This window comes from Cervus elaphus, chromosome 31 (assembly GCF_910594005.1).
Source record: "Cervus elaphus chromosome 31, mCerEla1.1, whole genome shotgun sequence".
Lineage (NCBI taxonomy): Eukaryota > Metazoa > Chordata > Mammalia > Artiodactyla > Cervidae > Cervus > Cervus elaphus.
The window spans coordinates 5,053,359-5,070,089 of NC_057845.1; the positions used below are offsets into that span (position 1 = coordinate 5,053,359).

A 16,731-nucleotide genomic window follows, 5' to 3' on the forward strand; every position below is an offset into this window, starting at 1 on the left:
AGAAGAATTAAATGAATATTGTCTTTTTATTTTCAGAGTCATCTGAAAGCTTCTGAACATGCTGCTGATATCCAGATGGTGAATTTTGACTATCATCAAATGGTTAAAGGAGGAAAGGCAGAAAAATTACATAGTGTTCTTAAACCTCAAGTCCAAAAGTTTCTGGATTATGGAATTTTTCATTTTGATGGAAGTGAAGTTCAAAGGTTTGACTTCTCTGTTTTTCCTTTCTTTAAATCGGAACTTTTGTGTAATGTCATCTAATGTCTTTATTATACCTGATTCTAAGCTCGTTGTTCTCCCTTTCTCACGGTAGCTAACCTCACTGGGCACGTGCTGTGTGTGGGTCAGGCAGTGCACGTAGTCTTCACAGTGATTAGTAACAGCTGTAGGGTCCGTTCTGTTGTTAGCCACTCACACTGCAGGAGGTGGGGGCTGAAAGCTATCGTCTTCCCACGTCACGTAAGTAGAAAGTGTTAGAGCTCAAATTCATCTGGCTCCAAATCTCATGCTGCTTTCTCGTAAAATTAATGTCATAATATTTCTTAACCTCAGTAAAGATTATTTAATGCAAATAAAAGACATTGGTTATTGTCTGTTCTACTGTAGAACTGCATGGTTATAAATCTGAGTGTATGTTTAGCTCCTGACTACTGGCCTCGTTAAAAATAAGTGGATGTGATTGAATGGAGAGATATGTAATAAAGAGCAGACAGCAAAATGTTAGTGCTTGTAGAATCTGGATGGTGGGTATATGGATGATCACTGTAAAATTCTTTCATCTTTTTTGTGTATTTGAGAATTATACAGGAGAATTGAAGTGGGGAGAAAGTAGATGCTAAATTTTAATCAGCTTAATTTTTCTGTTTGTTTTAGCTTTTGTTATTTTTGTTTTAAACTGCCCATTTAGTTTCACTGAATTTGTTTCAGGTGCCAGAGTGGTACAGTTCGAACAAACTGCTTGGATTGTCTTGACAGAACAAATAGTGTGCAGGCATTCCTTGGATTGGAGGTAAAAAATAATAAAATATGTGTATGGAACTTAACATCAAATTCCTTTTTCAGTGCTTTTGTGATATTTATGTTTGTCATTAATTATTTTTCACAAAATGAAGTTATGCTTCATTTTCACAAATAAAGTTTTACTTCACTTCTAGGTTTTTTCTTTCAAGTAGTGTCCCTTTTCATTTAAATGTTTCCTTTATCTGTTCTAAATGCTTTCTTTAGATAGCTTCTGTTCCCTTTTGTTGTTCCTTAACTTTGCCTTAAAAAAAGAGCCTGCTATTTATACTGTTTTAGTCATTGTCTCACCTGCCTGTCTTTTGGATAAGCAAAATATATATATATTTATATTTTTTATTCTCAATGTTGTCATTTTTAAAAAATAATTTTGCTTATCTGTTTTTGGCTGTGCTGTTTCAGTGCCGCATGGGCTTGTTTTCTGGTTGTGGCAAGCAGGGGCCGCTCTCCTGTTGCGGTGCTGGTCTTCTCATGGCAGCGGCCTCTTGTCGCGGAACCCGGGTTCCAGCGTGCTCGGGCATCAGCAGCCACGGCTCCTGGGCTCTAGAGCATAGGCTCAATAGTTGTGGCCCACCAGCTTAGTTGCTCCACAGCACATGGGCTCCTCCCAGACCAGGGATTGAACCCATGCTTCCTGCGTTGGCAGGTGGATTCTCTAGCACTGAGCCACCAGGGAAACCCTTGGTATTGTCTTTTTAAAAGTCCTTTTGGAATTAAGGAGGATCTATTTTCGCATGTACAAGCCTATAGAATTATATTTTTAACAATCTAAACCAGTACAGTTTACATAGCATTTTTTAAAAAATTGCTACCAAAACCAGGATCAGATGAAAAATGTCATTGTTAGAATAAAAGTGAATGAGAGCCAACTTCTCTAACACACTCTTTGTTTAAATTTTTCCTTTAGTGCTTACCTATCAAATTCAGTCTCACTGAGGCGTCATGGCGACTGTGTGACACACTGTAGCAGCACTTAGGCTCCCAGCCTCGCCGCCTGCGCAGCTCTCAGGGTCGTGGGACTGCGCGGGGTCTCATTTAGTTCCCTAGGAGCCTGGCATAGCTCTCCAGCACTGCAAAAACAGGAATAGAAAGCAAAGGCACTTACTTCCTCTAGCAAATGATCTTAAATTTGGCTAGAATATTGGTTAATTAGTTACTCTGCAGCTTAGATTCCTTCAGTCTCAAAAGGAGAGTACCATGTATAGAATTTCCTATTAGAAAAATGTATTTTTCATCTAACTAAATTTTGCTGTTTTGCCTTTTTTGAAATCTGTTGTTGAGGATTATCATTATAATTTAGAAAATATGACAGAAGAAAAGTGAGAGCAGGCATTTGATTATTGGGATTGAGTTTTATGAGATGTCTTGGGTTTGTGTCTTTAGCCACTTCTTAAGTGGCTAAAGACAGTTAGAGTAAGCTTGTGGAACACTTGAACATCTTCACTGGAAGTAGAACAAGTGTTAGTTTTCAGAATCTGACTTAGTGGACTACCCACTGTTTGTTATTAATATTAGGTGTGAGAATACTTACTCCCTAGTAGCTTGACTGGTTACAAAATATACTGCAAGTGTAACTAAAAGCAAACTACTTATAGTGAAGACCAGTTTTGCCCAGTTCTTTGAATAAAGAGGAGATGATAAAGGAGAACCTGGAGGCTTGTTTGTTTTATTCTACATGCCAGTAAAAGAACAGCCCTCATATAAGTCTAGGCAGTTGGGTTAGACCCAGTATAGAGTTTTTAATATTATTTTAGTTTTTGATCCCTGTGTAATTATGGATAATCTCCATAATACCTTTGATCTTATAGATAAGATAAAAGGAAACACAAGTGGGAAGGAATTGAGTAAAACTACAGGGGCATAGACTATGACTGGATTCCAAATAAGAGAAATAGACTGGATAAGGATTATACATTGCTTTGACTTTGCCAGGCTTTAAGCCTAAGAGTCATTCAGAGTAAAGATTTCTAAACACATATGCTGTGATGAGGGAACACACATCTCAGTAGGATGTATAGCTCCAAGGTAGCTCCAAGATCCTTGCATTCTTCAAATACTGTGTTCCCCCTACTTCTCCCTTATATACTTTACTGATACAAATTTGGTATATTCAGAGCTGTCATGACTTTATTCAGAGATATGACTTATTTAAAAATTTTGATATCAATTCAAGAGCAGCTCTGCTTTTCTCATAATCTCCTGACCTTAATTACCCAAACATATAGAACCAAATGCAAAAATTAAAGAAACTTATATATATTTTTAAATAAACTATATTTCTCTGCTCCAGTGGGTGCTATTGCATAATTATTCTTTTAGGTGAACAGGATAAACTAGTCTGATTTATAGGAACATTTTTTTTTCTTCTTTTGGTCCCACGGCTTGTGGGATCTTAGTTCCCCAACCAGGAATTAAACTCAGGCCCTTGGCAGTGAAAGCAGGGAATCCTAACCACTGGACTGCCAGGGAATTCCCTAAAGGTTTGGGACATTTTTAAACGCTTAATATCATTTAACCAGAAAAAGTTCTTGCTACTACAAGGATTGAGTACTGAGTTACCCGTAGGTTTCATTAATGTGAATTTTCAGAATCCAGACCCACAACATCCTGTAACTATAAATTTTTGGTTTGCTTCTGGTAGTTCTTAAAAGGTCACATCATAAAGAATGTATTTATATACTTATAAAAGTTTCTTTTCTGCTATTTTAGATGCTGACTAAACAGTTGGAAGCTCTTGGTTTAGCTGAAAAGCCTCAGTTGGTGACTCGCTTTCAAGAAGTTTTTCGATCAATGTGGTCTGTGAATGGTGATTCAATAAGTAAGATTTATGCTGGAACTGGAGCCCTTGAAGGAAAGGCTAAGGTAGATCTAGATTATAAAAGATCCTCTTTTTTCTTCTTTAATAAAGCTTTAAATGAACTCTTTTAGTAGTTTTTTTTTAAAGGTATCTGTTTTAGAATTATGTTTCATCATATTTTTATGTCCTCTTTATTACCTCCTTCCCTAATGGATACTAATGATTGAATGGATAGTTATTTCCCTAGGTTTGAGAGGTATATTTGTATGAGATATTTAGTTGTTTAGTGATAATCTACTAGGCTTACATATGTATTACTTCCAATTTTTTTAATGATTTTTCACTTGCATATGTATTTTAATTTTTATACTGTTTATTTTGATTAGAAATATGTTTTTTTTAAGCCTTTGCTTTTCTTTTTTTTTTTGTCACACAGGGCAGCATGTGGATCTTAGTTCCCTGGATCAGGGATCAAACCCAGGCCCCTGCAGTGAAAGTGCAGAGTCCTATAACCCCCAGATTGCTACGGAATTACCCAAAATATGTTTTTTTTTCCTTTTTTTAATTAGGGCCGTCTTTGGTGGCCCAGTGGTTAAGATTCCATGCTTCTAGTGCAGTGGGCGTGGATTCCATCCTTAGCTGGGGAACTAAGATCCCACAGGCTGTGCAGCACAACCGTAATTAAAACAAAAGTTCCCCCTTCCCCAAATAATAGTCTTACCAATAAAGGGTCTTACCTTATTTGATTTGTGTCCCCAGTACTTGCCACAGTACATACAGTTGGATAGATGTGTGACAAGTGCTGGATGGACAAATAAATCAATGGTCAGTTTATGCAACACCACCTATGAACCCAGTGCTACTAGGGCTGAAGTTTTTAATCTTTTTCTTGTCTTCCTTGACAAGGAGCCTGTCAAAATGTGCCTTTGCAAGTGTGAGGTGTGGATGTAATTTGTATGTCATCATTATTTTTTATTTGCTGGTATTACCTACAGACTGCTTCTGCTTTAGTGTTTGTCCCTTACTGAGGGACTTTGGGTACATACTTGAAATATTTTTCATTATTGACCTTAAATATTGACCTTTTATGGCTTCTGGATTCAGCTGAATTTATAAATGTACTACAACCTTACAGTTTCTCAAATTATCCCGGGAATACAAACAGGCATTTACCACTTGTATAGTTTCATATTTAGTCTCTTCAGTATAGCAGCTGAATTTCATCATCTCAAAGTCTTCTGTTTTCCACCTCTTCCTCTTCTTCTGTGTCTCATAAAATGCCACAACTCTGTTCAGAAGTATTGGCCTTAGCCGCAAAGTTCCTTTTGTTCAACTCAGAAATAATTTGTATTGACGTTTACAAATATTTACTTCTTAAATGGTCCCTATTTTAAAAAACCTGATGTTGTTAAACTTTCATGTATTTTTAAAATAAACAACATAATTCTTGCTTTTAAACCTGATTCTCTACAACGATTGCTTAAAATATTCTTTTATGTTCTGCCTCTTTGTTTCTGCAGTTGACTATCTATGTACAGAGGTTATATTTTCAGTGATCTTTTCTAACAAACTAGATATGAAATTTTATGTATTAAATATACTAGTCTGAATTGACCTGAAATCTAACATCTGAACTGCTCTTTCTTTTCCTTTCTCTGGGTTCCTTTTGATTAATTGCCTGATAATGTGAATGGTGAGTCTCTTTTTTTAAATAATGTCATTTACATTCGTTTTATGGAAGGAAATAACATTTTTAAGCCTCAAATTCTCATTTCTTTGAGGAATAAAAATTACATATTGCAAACTAAAGGTTTTTTTGACAGTTTTTAACTTTTTTTTTAACAGTTATCAAAATATGTAAGGTTAAAATATCTTTACAGTAACATACCTGAGTGAAATATACATTCATTAGAAGTTACAATCAGCTCTCTCACTGTAGGAATTGGCATACATTTTGTATTTTCATATTTACATAGGCAAAATGAGCTAAAATAAACAACTGTAGTTTTTGTGTTATAGGCTACACCTTCATTCTCATGTTCAGTTTTGTTTTTAACTAATATAAGTTACTTGGGAGCAATTTCAGTTTTATTTTTCTACTGTTAATGTACTTTGAAGTTTTTCTGAGAACATGGAAATGCAGTGTGTCCTCCTTTATCTCCTCTGCTTCTCCCCACCCATCCCATCCATCCCCAAGCCTAACAGTTACAATGGAAGAAGTGATTTCCTTGTCTTGAATAAGAACATTTCAGTCTGTTTCCTTTCCAGTAAACAGTTATACACGTTTACTGCTCTAGATGTCATCAGTGGATGCAGTTGTGGCACTGAGCCTCTTCTGTCTCTCTGCAGTGCTATTATCCAAAAGAGGAAAGGAAACAGTGACAATGTGCCAATTTAATGTGATGGTTTGATATTCAGAATGGAATGATAAGGTCCTTCTTACTACAGTGAAGTCATATACAACTTATCTAAAGTTTCAGAATACCTACTGAGTGAAAACAATTTAGAATGAAAGTCCATGCTTTTTTCCCCAACAGGCTGGAAAGTTAAAAGATGGTGCTCGTTCAGTTAGTAGAACAATTCAGAATAACTTCTTTGACAGCTCCAAGCAAGAAGCAATTGATGTTTTGCTCCTGGGAAATACTCTAAATAGTGATTTAGCTGACAAAGCTCGAGCCCTTTTAACTACTGGAAGTTTGCGTGGTAGGCGTACTTACTTTATATTTTACTTTATGTTGTCTATATTCCTTCTAAAAGTCCAAGAGGTGAATATAAACTTATTTCCATATGTGCTTTCTAGTTTGAGTTGATTAAGATAGTTTTTTGAAGGAATTTCTATCAATGTAATTTTCTAAAATTCCATTCTCCAAAGGAAGTTTGATTCTCCTAAAATATTTATAGCATTAGCAGAATTATTAAGCTGTAAACTGAAGCCCATGCATGTTTTCTTTTATAGATTATGATTGAGGGGGGAAATGATTTAAATATTGCTAACTTTATTTAAGGCAAGATTTCATAAAATATTCAACTAGTACTTTCAGTATTCAGTAACCTAATTATGTAGAAAGCATTGCTTTATTGAAAAAAGCAACACCTATTCTGATTATTTTACTAATCACACCCCAGATGTTTCTATAACTTGGTCTTCTTTTTAATTGCTGCTGTTTGAGTAAGCTTTAAATCATATTAATAATTTTAAAATGTTGCTTATTATTGGACACTGTCATCTCCAGTTTTAATATTTGACATAAAATATATGTCAGGCTTTCAGAATAGCTGTTGATTTTTCACTGTGTTTCTTTAAAACCAAAAGAATTTGAGCTCATGTCAGTGAGCATATTAAGCAGGATCATGAGAAAACTCAATATGCATTGTATTAACTTATTAAATTAGACTCCCTTAATTTCATTTTTTTTTTTCCTATTTTAGCTTTCCAGCACTCGGAACATTTTTTTTTACTTCTTCTGTTATCCCCCAAAAGAACCCTTTCAGTTTTCCCTGTTCAACTAGGAGAAATTGTTCCTCAAATAACCTCCTCATGGGTTATCACTTGTTATCATGGATTCTTTCAGAATTCTGCATGGTGCTGAAGGTAGTTAATTACAGTCAGCTCCTCAGGGATCTGTGAATAGGCTGGGGGACTGAAATCTACTAAAGCTCTGAAAACCAGGATCTGATCATAGCTACTGCTTTTGACTTCAGGCTTTCTTCCTGGCTTCCAGCAGTAGACACTGACTCATTTGCGTCTTATCACCTCTTTCCACCCGTGCCTGCTTTGATATGGAGGCATTAGTCAGCAACCACTGAAAGTAAGCTATTGAAGGAAAGAGAAGTGAGGGACCTGAATAACTCCCAGACTTGATCATTAGTTTTTTAGTTTCCTGCACATTTTACTATGTGAAAAACGTACCCTTAGAGAACAGTACAATCAGTTCTGCTATAGCTCTTATTCTCAGAATGGGAATTTATTCCAACAGGGATGCTATGTCAGGAAAAATTGTGAGTATAACGCCAATTCTGTAGTAGTTCATGCATGATTTCACTGGTAGTAGTAGTGCTAGGGAAATGCAGAAAGCTGCACTCAGCGGAACTGAGGTGGATAGAAATAGACAAAACACACATATACATGTGCATAGACCTCTCCCTCCCTCAGTTCACCAGCTGTGTGATGGAGCCAGATCCTCCTGTATCTGATGTCACAACTTACTTTCCAGTTTCGGAGAATCCTTCTTCCAGCATTCACAATTGCTCACAAGCACAGTCCTCTTCCTGCCCATTTCTCTAAGCAAACCTCAAGTCTTTTTCAAGATAGAGTACCATATGTTAGATGTATTTGTCCATTCCTTAACTGTTTAACATGTATCGGGTTCTGCTACTGTTTTTATAGCATGTTCCTATCTTGGCACATCATTGCTGAAGTGTTTGAATGTTGTGCCCAAACCCAAATATTTTTGCCATAAACCCCGTGCCTGTAGGAATTTGCACCATCTTGCATAACATGGTCATTCTGTTGGAATGTATGTGTTTTTTAAATAACTGAATTGATTGTACCTGTCAGCTGGTTAGTCCCAGAAAGAATACTCCAAGGTGTGCGTTAGGGCAGTATCTGCAATATTTCAGTGTCTTCCAGCCTCTTAGGTTTTCGGGTTCATATTCTCCCTCAGAAGTATGTGCACTTGCACACTCAACGGACATATATATGGGACCGGCCTGGAAAGCAGGCCTAGAACCTTCTGATTGTGAAACTCTGCACATCACTATGTCCCTGTAGGATTTTTCTTAGATACAGTGGGTTTACATCAGTTATTGTCATTTATTTTATCTTTGGTATCCCTCAGCCATCAAAAAAAATTGTCATCAAATTAAATCAAAAGAAAAAAATGAAGCTGTTTGAGGTTTTGTCATAATACTCTAGACTTCAACTGTAACTTACTATGTTACTAATGATTCTTTGTTTTCTTCTTGATGCATCCGTAGTTTCTGAACAGACATTACAGTCAGGTACAGTATAGAAAATCAACCTGTCAATAAATGCAACTTTATCTCAATTTTTTTTAAAAAGTGGATGTTGTATATAAATAGAGCCACAAATAAATGGAAACTTTATTTTGCCCTCTGATTCTGACAGGATAAATTGATGCTTTGTTTTAATCTGAGAAAAAAATTTTAAGTTTGAGAAAACAGAGTACTTCATTTAGAAGGAGCTATGCCAAGCTCTTTGTCTTCTTGTAGTAAGTGCTTAATTTCAATTAAATATGGGTCATCTAGTTTTAATTTTACTTTCACATTTCAGTGAACAAACATTATTAGTATTATATTTTACCCTTTATTGTTGTTTAGTCGCTAAGTCATGTCTGACTCCTTTACGACCCCATGGACCATAGCCCACCATGTTCTTCTGTCCATGGAATTTCTCAGGCAAGAATATTGGAGTGTGTTGCCATTTCCTCCAGGGGATTTCCCAGCTCAGGGGTTGAACCTGCATCTCCTGCATTATCAGGAGGATTCTTTACCACTGAGCCACCAGGGAAGTCCTGGAAAAAACCTAGATGTGACTCTTACAGATTAATGTCAAAGTACTACCTGTGATATTTACAACTACTCAGTAGTGCTTATCACACACACAACATTTTAAAAAAGAGATTGACTCATTTTCTCTTATGGTATGTGAAATATTTTCTGAAACTGAAAGACCTGCACTAAAATATGATCTGAAATCTTTTAAAAAGCATTAAGATTGCTAGCAAAGTTAGAAGAGCCAAGTGTGTAAGACCTAAAGGTCTTATTTTTCTTGTCATTCTGATTCTTAAAACTCTCATACCTTTATTCTCTGGACAAGGTTTATGATCTTGTCTTTAAACTTGAATCTGTGGTGAAAGGAACTCTTGCCAGAAACTTTGCTGAAAAGGTATCTTTTCTTCCCTTCACTTAAGATTTGGTATCACTTAAGATTTGTTTCACTTAATTATTTTTGTGAGTGTTTTAAGGCACTATGGGTGAGTTTTTTGAGAAGATGGAGGAAGAGAGCACTTGTATTTATTTTTGAACTAACATCATGAAATCCGTTTTCTGAGATGATACAATATTTAGGGATGGGCATCTGTTTGAGCAGAGACACATTTCTTTCTGCACATTAAGGTGCCAACCAATTTTTTAAGAAAAGAATAGGAATTTTAAAACTTTTTACCCCATTTATAAACTGACTTTAGTAGCTTACTCAACGTGGCGACATATTTTTCTTCACACAATTCATTGTATGTCTTGCTGCATATTTTAAGCTGTTAAATAATTATAGAGCTTGTGTTTTCATGTAGAAAGGATTGTAAAAGCTGTTTTCATAGTAGTAACAATGGCAGTGACTTCAATTAGAAAGACCAGTATTGATCTGTAGTAATAGAGAAGGATTCTTTATCCAGGTTCAGCCAACTTTCAGATAGCCACATCAACAGACCAGAAAAACAATCTGCCTTCATTCCCACCAGACACCTCTGTGCAAGTAATCAAATAGCAGGGTTAGAAATGTGTACATGTGCCCCTAGGGACAGTGAGGATGTGCTTGTCACCTGGGTCTGCAGTTCCTCATGGGATTCACAGGTCAGACTACTTTCATTCTAATTCAAAAATGTTATTTGCCTTTTTCACTCTTTCTTTCAAAAGCCTCCTTGCTGTACCTTGGTATCCATTCCAAAAATAATAATTAATATCATAATAAAATAAGATCACCTGGTGAAAGGTGAAGATCATTTTGATTTCCGTCTCCTCTTGGCAGTTAACCACCCTTTTAAGGGCATATTCTCTATCATTATTAATAGATTGAAGTCCTAGGAAGTTTCTGTTCACTTTAAGTGCCAGGATTTGACTCAATCTAAATGAAATGTAGTTTAGAAGGCAGAAAGTTAGGTGGAAGCCAAAAGGTAGGTGGAGAAGAGAGATTGAGGATTCAAAGTGTATTTCAAGTGTATTCCTTTAACCATTATTTACTGAACACTCAGTATGTACCTGGAGAAGGAAATGGCAACCCACTCCAGTGTTCTTGCCTGGAGAATCCCAGGGACGGGGGAGCCTGGTGGTCTGCCGTCTATGGGGTTGCACAGAGTCGGACACGACTGAAGCGACTTAGCAGCAGCAGCAGTATGTACCAGGCGCTCTTCTAGTCTGGAGATATTGGAGCAAATAAAATAGACCAAAACTGCTATATAGCACAGGGAACTCGGCTTAATGATCTGTGGTGACTCAAATGGGAAGGAGATCCAAAAAAGAGGGGATGTGTGTATACATATAACCGATTCCCTTCGCTGTAGAGCAGAAACTGACACAACATTATAAAGCGACTACTGGGGCTCCCCATGTGGTGCAGCAGTAAAGAATCCACCTGCCTGTGCAGGGGGCACAAGAGACGCGGGTTCGATCCCTAGGCGGGGAAGATCCCCTGGAGGAGGAAGTGGCAATGCGCTCCATTATTCTTGCTTGGAAAATTCCATGGGCAGAGGAGCCTGGTGGGCTATAGTTGCAGAGTCAGACATGACTGAGCACACACCCCAGTAAATAAATAAAATGAAAGGATATTCATTCTGGGAGTGTTAGTCACTCAGTCGTGTTCTACTCTGTGACCCCATGGACTGTAGCTCGCCAGGCTCCTCTGTCCATGGAATTCTCCAGGCAAGAATACTAGAGTGCGTTGCCATTTCCTACTCCAGGGGATTTTCATGACCTTGGGATTGCACCCGGGTCTCCTGCATTGCAGGCAGATTCTTTACTGTCTGAGCCACAGAACTATCATATTATCAAGCATATCCTCTTCTGGATATATATTTGCACACTGAAGTGGGTAGCCATTCCCTTTTCCAGGGGATCTTCTTGACCCAGGGATCAAACCCAGGTCTCCTGCATTGCAGGCAGATTCTTTTACCATCTGAGCTACCAGGGAACCTCCATTCATTCTGGTTCCCCCCCACAAAAAATAAAAATAAAAATGAGATTGACCAACATTTCTGCCCTCATGGAGCTTCCATTTTCGGTGAGGGGTGACAGTTAACAGGATAAATAAATAAAATGCATAGTTTGTACATGGTAATAAACACCATAGAGAAAAGTAAAGCAGGGAGCTGATATGGACAGTAAGAGACAGAATGCACATTTTAATAAGCTGATCAGGAAAAGCCTCACTGCAGAGATGATGCCTGCAGGCATCGAGGGAAGAATGTTGCGAGCAGTGGAAGCAGCCAGTGCAGAGGGGGTCCAGGGCCAGAGCAGTGAGCGAGCAGAGCTGGGATGGCAGCTGAGGGTAGAAAGGCAGGGCAGGTTGCTTGGGGTCTTGTAGAACATTGTGAAGACTTGGTGTCGCCTGTGAGCTGGGAGGCTTTTAGTAATGCCTTCGTTCTCCAGCATCTCATTATTGCCCGTGATTTGTGTTTGTGTCAGGGAGCTGTTTTTCATCAAGCTTCCTGTCAGTAGCTAGAGTCCTATATGTCATGGTTCTTGAACATCTTTGGGGAGAAATAACTTATTTTTACTAGCTTTTGAATGAAAGTTGTCTGGAAGTCAGTTGCCATATTCCTTAAAATTTGCAATCTCTGATTTTGTGTATCATAAAATGATGTACTATTTCACTGAAACAGAACTGTTTTGCATGTTTTATGTTGCTGCATTAACTTTGTAATAGTTTTTTTTACTTGGGCTGTTGTACTTCACGTGGTTGATATTTTAAAAGTGTGTTGGTTACTTGCATTGTGTTGGGCTCTGTGTTCAAGGCTTATCTCTCTTGTGCCTGTGCATGTATTTGATGCTTGTTTGTGCCGACGATGGTAATTGTACTTTCCAGCCATCATTTCTCAGTTATGAAGATCAATTTTTGTGTTTTCATGCAGCCAAAATTTTGTTGTATTTTGTTTTTGATCAGCATCTTCTAAAGTCCTAAAGAGCATGTGTGAGAATTTCTACAAGTATTCAAAGCCCAAGAAAATTCGAGTATGTGTGGGCACCTGGAACGTGAATGGCGGGAAACAGTTTCGCAGCATAGCTTTTAAGAATCAGACCCTTACGGACTGGCTTCTTGATGCCCCCAAGTTAGCTGGCATCCAGGAGTTTCAAGGTTGGCTTCTTACAATATGGTTTTATTAACCCTGACTCTGATGTATTAACCTAGAAAACAAATGGGACACTTCACAATATGCATTACTTTATAAAAGAAACTTCTATATATACATTTGAAGACCAGCATTCTTCTTAGAGATCAAAACTCTTCAAATCTTAGGTCTTTTGTATTCATAGACCTTTCTCTACTACTTCATAGGAACCCATGGCAAAGTGAGAAATCTTTTTCTTTGTTATTTGATTCTCGGAAAATGTAATCCATACATGAGTAGATAACTCTTTTGTGTGTGGGTTTGTGTATTTATTTTTTTAAGATGTGATTTTTTTCTCCTGTTTTTATTCTTTAAACTGATGCATAGCAAATTTATTTTGTGATTGAGGATTTTTCAAACCTAATGTATTTCATTTTTCAAATATAGTCCTTTATTTGCTAAGATAAGAAAAAGGGTAGGTCATGAGTAGGCTTATAAAACTCATTTTGACATTTATTGTCCCTTTATACAGAACAGTACTGATTCATCCTTGTAAAAACTCATCACTGAATTTGGGTACTCTACCACCAAGCTCTTACTAGCCAGTACCAAGCATTAAGCTGAGGATGTTTGTATTAAAATTTTTAACTAGAATCATGGATTTGAGGACTCTTTGCTTAAGTCAACTTGAATTCCTTTTTAAAATGGTACACATTTACCAAGTGTTATTTATGAAGGGGATATGTATAGGAAATACTGTGAGATATAGATTTTTCTTTTTTAGTTGCCTTTAATCAGTCACACCTTAAACCCTGGGAATTTCCCTAAACTTTTACTAAAATGCCACTTTTCATTTACATTGAACCTAACTTGGAATTGTAGCTATAGTATTAATAGTAATAACAATAATAAAATAACAGCTAAACTACTATTGTGAGTACTTGACATCTATTCATTTAATCATTATAACAGACCTAATACATAGTCACTGTTAGTATTTCAGTTTCCCAGATGAGGAAACTGAAACACAGGAAGAGAAGTGGCCTGCCGAACGTCATGCAGTTAGCAGTGACAGAGCCAGGATTTGAACTCAGGCAGTTTGGTTCTGGAGTTGTGCTGCGCTGCATTTTATGTGTGAACTTGGGCAAGTTGCTTAGGTTCTCCAGAGCCTCAGTTTCCTGTCTGTACATAACAGGCAGATGTAATCTGTCTCATAAGGTGTCTCTAGTAAAAGAGAAGATTCACATGTAAGCCTTGCACATAATAGCAGTCAGTAAACACTTTTAAATTTTTATTCCTCAGTATTTATTCATGGTATTTATAAGCTCTTTCTCTAGCTGTTTGTCCCATTTCTGAATGCTTGGGCCACCCAGGCTACCCTGGGCTTGCTTATCTAAAGCAGCTCTGTTCTCTTTTGGTCAGTAATGGGAGAGCTAATGGCTAGAAGAGAGGGATTGGTCTGAAGCCCTGACTTCCCATTTTCCTAGACTGCTTCCACCTAGGAATTTCCAAATTAAAGTGTAAAATTCCCTCTCAACTGTTTTCTCTAATTTGAGTTGGTTACTTACCCACCTTATTGTTTGTGCTGTTTCTGAAAAATTTTTGGTGGCTAAAGAAGAAGGGGATTTATGTATACTTAGGGTTGATTTGCATTGTTGTACACCAGAAACCAATACAACATTGTAAAGCAGTTATCCTCCATTTAAAAATAAATAATAAAAAAATGTTTTTAATTAATTACCTATCCATTTGGATTCACCTTTTAGCCTTTGAGAACCGGCGTGTTTCTCTGCTGTCCGTGGTTCAAACTTTAGCAAGAGTTCTTTCAAAAATGATTTCTGAAAGGACTTAAGAATCTTCAAGAATAATAGTCTTCAAGAAAAGCAAACTTAGATCACCTAAATAGAAATTGAAAGTAATTTTGTCCCCCTCATGGTTTTTTGCCTTTAATTTGCTTTTGGTTAAACTTGAAACACAAAAATGGACTTGTATGAGATCTGATGTTCATCTTAGTTCTGTTGGGGTAGGGAAGTTGCCATTTAACTAAGGCCATCTTTTAAAAGCCTTTCTTGGATGCTTCATTTTAGATAAAAGAAATAAACCAATGGATATATTTGCAATTGGTTTTGAGGAAATGGTAGAGTTGAATGCTGGAAACATTGTGAATGCAAGGTAAGCCAGCCAGGTAACACACAGGGAAACTTTCTAGTTGATGAACATGGGGGGGCAGCTAACTAAGTACTTATCACAAGGATAGATAAAAGATAATATATGTGAAGATGCTTTTTAAACTGTAGTTCAAATAGTAGTTCTCAAACTTTTTGGTTTCAGGTCTTTCTACACTCTTAAAAATGTTGAAAATCTTAAAGAACTTTTATTTATGTGGTTTTATTTCTTGATACATATCACATTAGAAATTAGAGACAAAAATTTTTAAACATTCAGTTCATTTAAAAATAACAATAATAAACTCATTACATGTTAACAAAAGTAACTTTTTTTTTTTCTGAAAAGTAACTATTTTCCAAAACAAAAATTTACTAAGAGGGATGGCATTGATTGATAGTTTGCAAATCTATTTAGTCTGGTTTAAGATGGCTGGGTTGTCACATCTACCTCTGCATTAGTCTGTTGCAGTATGTTGTTTTGATTGAAATATATGAAGAAAATCACATAAATATGTAGTTGGAAACCAAAATATTTTAATAGCCTTTTTAGATTATTTCTTCTCTGATAATACTCAGCAAATAGTCATTTTTAACGGTTAGTTACAGTGTGGAATCTGAAACCATAGTGATAAACTTTTTGTGCTCAGTTATACTAAAACATCAGTCTGTCTTTTAGCCTTGCATGATTTTGACACGTCATTCATTAGGCATTTGGAACATATTAGTTTACTGAATTATGTAGATCTTTCAGATTTTGATACATATCATTATACAATATCAAAATATCATATAGGTTAATTTCATCACCAAATTAATTTCATCTCTTCAGCAAATTCTTCAAGTATTGGGAAGCTGTCAAGATCACAGTAGCAAATACAGGTTTATCAAAATTCTCCCTTTTTCTTCAAAATGTAAATTTTTTTATTAGAAATATACACCATGGGTCATGTCCCTTGAAAACACAGGCATGGTTGAAAACATGTTTGCCAGATAATCTAAATCTGAATAACAATAGTGTGTCTGTCACTAGTTATTCCAAGTAAAAATTGTATTCTATAAAAAAAGTGGCATTTCAGCTCTGACCTCAGACTTGAGTGCTTTTTTCTGAAACAGCCATCGTGTATGTGTTCATTGTGCAGCAAAAGTGGTTGGTTTGTATTTTTCCATTCATTACACAGAATACTAAAAAGATGGGCTTCTAGGATTGAGCTTTGACAAAGTTAGTAATGTTTACTGCTTCATCAGGATGTTCTTAGGTGAAATGGCTGTTTGTGCTTGCTGTTGGAGGTTCTTGGGGTTTCCATGTTGGCTCAGATGGTAAAGAATCTGCCTGCAATGCAGGAGACCCAGGTTTGATCCCTGGTTTGAGAAGATCCCTTGGAGAAAGGAATGGCAACTCATTCCAGTATTTTTGCCTGGGAATTCCCATGGACAGAGGAGCCTGGAGGGCTGCAGTCCATGGAGTCACAAAGAGTGGGACGCGTCTTGGGCACAAACTTAATTACTCTGAAAATGTATAAAGAGAAAGACAAGCATTTTTCCTACCTTCTTTGTATAAACATGTTTCGTAATAACTGGATAGTTGATAAAAGCTCTTTACAGAAGAATTCTAATTCATTACAAATGCCCATGGAATGCTGAAATTATGAAATCAACATGTTGTAACCTCTGTTGATGGAGA

General features: G+C 36.7%; 1 protein-coding gene across 9 annotated transcripts in view; it reads left to right on the forward strand.

Annotated features, from left to right (window-relative positions):
* Positions 1-16,731, forward strand: part of SYNJ1 (synaptojanin 1) — an 89,159-nt gene that overhangs the window by 39,667 nt on the left and 32,761 nt on the right. For 3 of the 9 annotated variants that reach the window (XM_043892882.1, XM_043892885.1, XM_043892888.1), the window contains exons 9-15: positions 37-206; positions 931-1,012; positions 3,730-3,882; positions 6,355-6,520; positions 8,795-8,818; positions 12,717-12,908; positions 14,970-15,054. In XM_043892882.1, coding sequence (XP_043748817.1) covers positions 37-206; positions 931-1,012; positions 3,730-3,882; positions 6,355-6,520; positions 8,795-8,818; positions 12,717-12,908; positions 14,970-15,054 — 872 coding nt within the window. The remainder of the gene's footprint in view (positions 1-36; positions 207-930; positions 1,013-3,729; positions 3,883-6,354; positions 6,521-8,794; positions 8,819-12,716; positions 12,909-14,969; positions 15,055-16,731) is intronic. The other 6 variants (XM_043892884.1, XM_043892889.1, XM_043892890.1 and 3 more) reach the window with 2 other exon arrangements.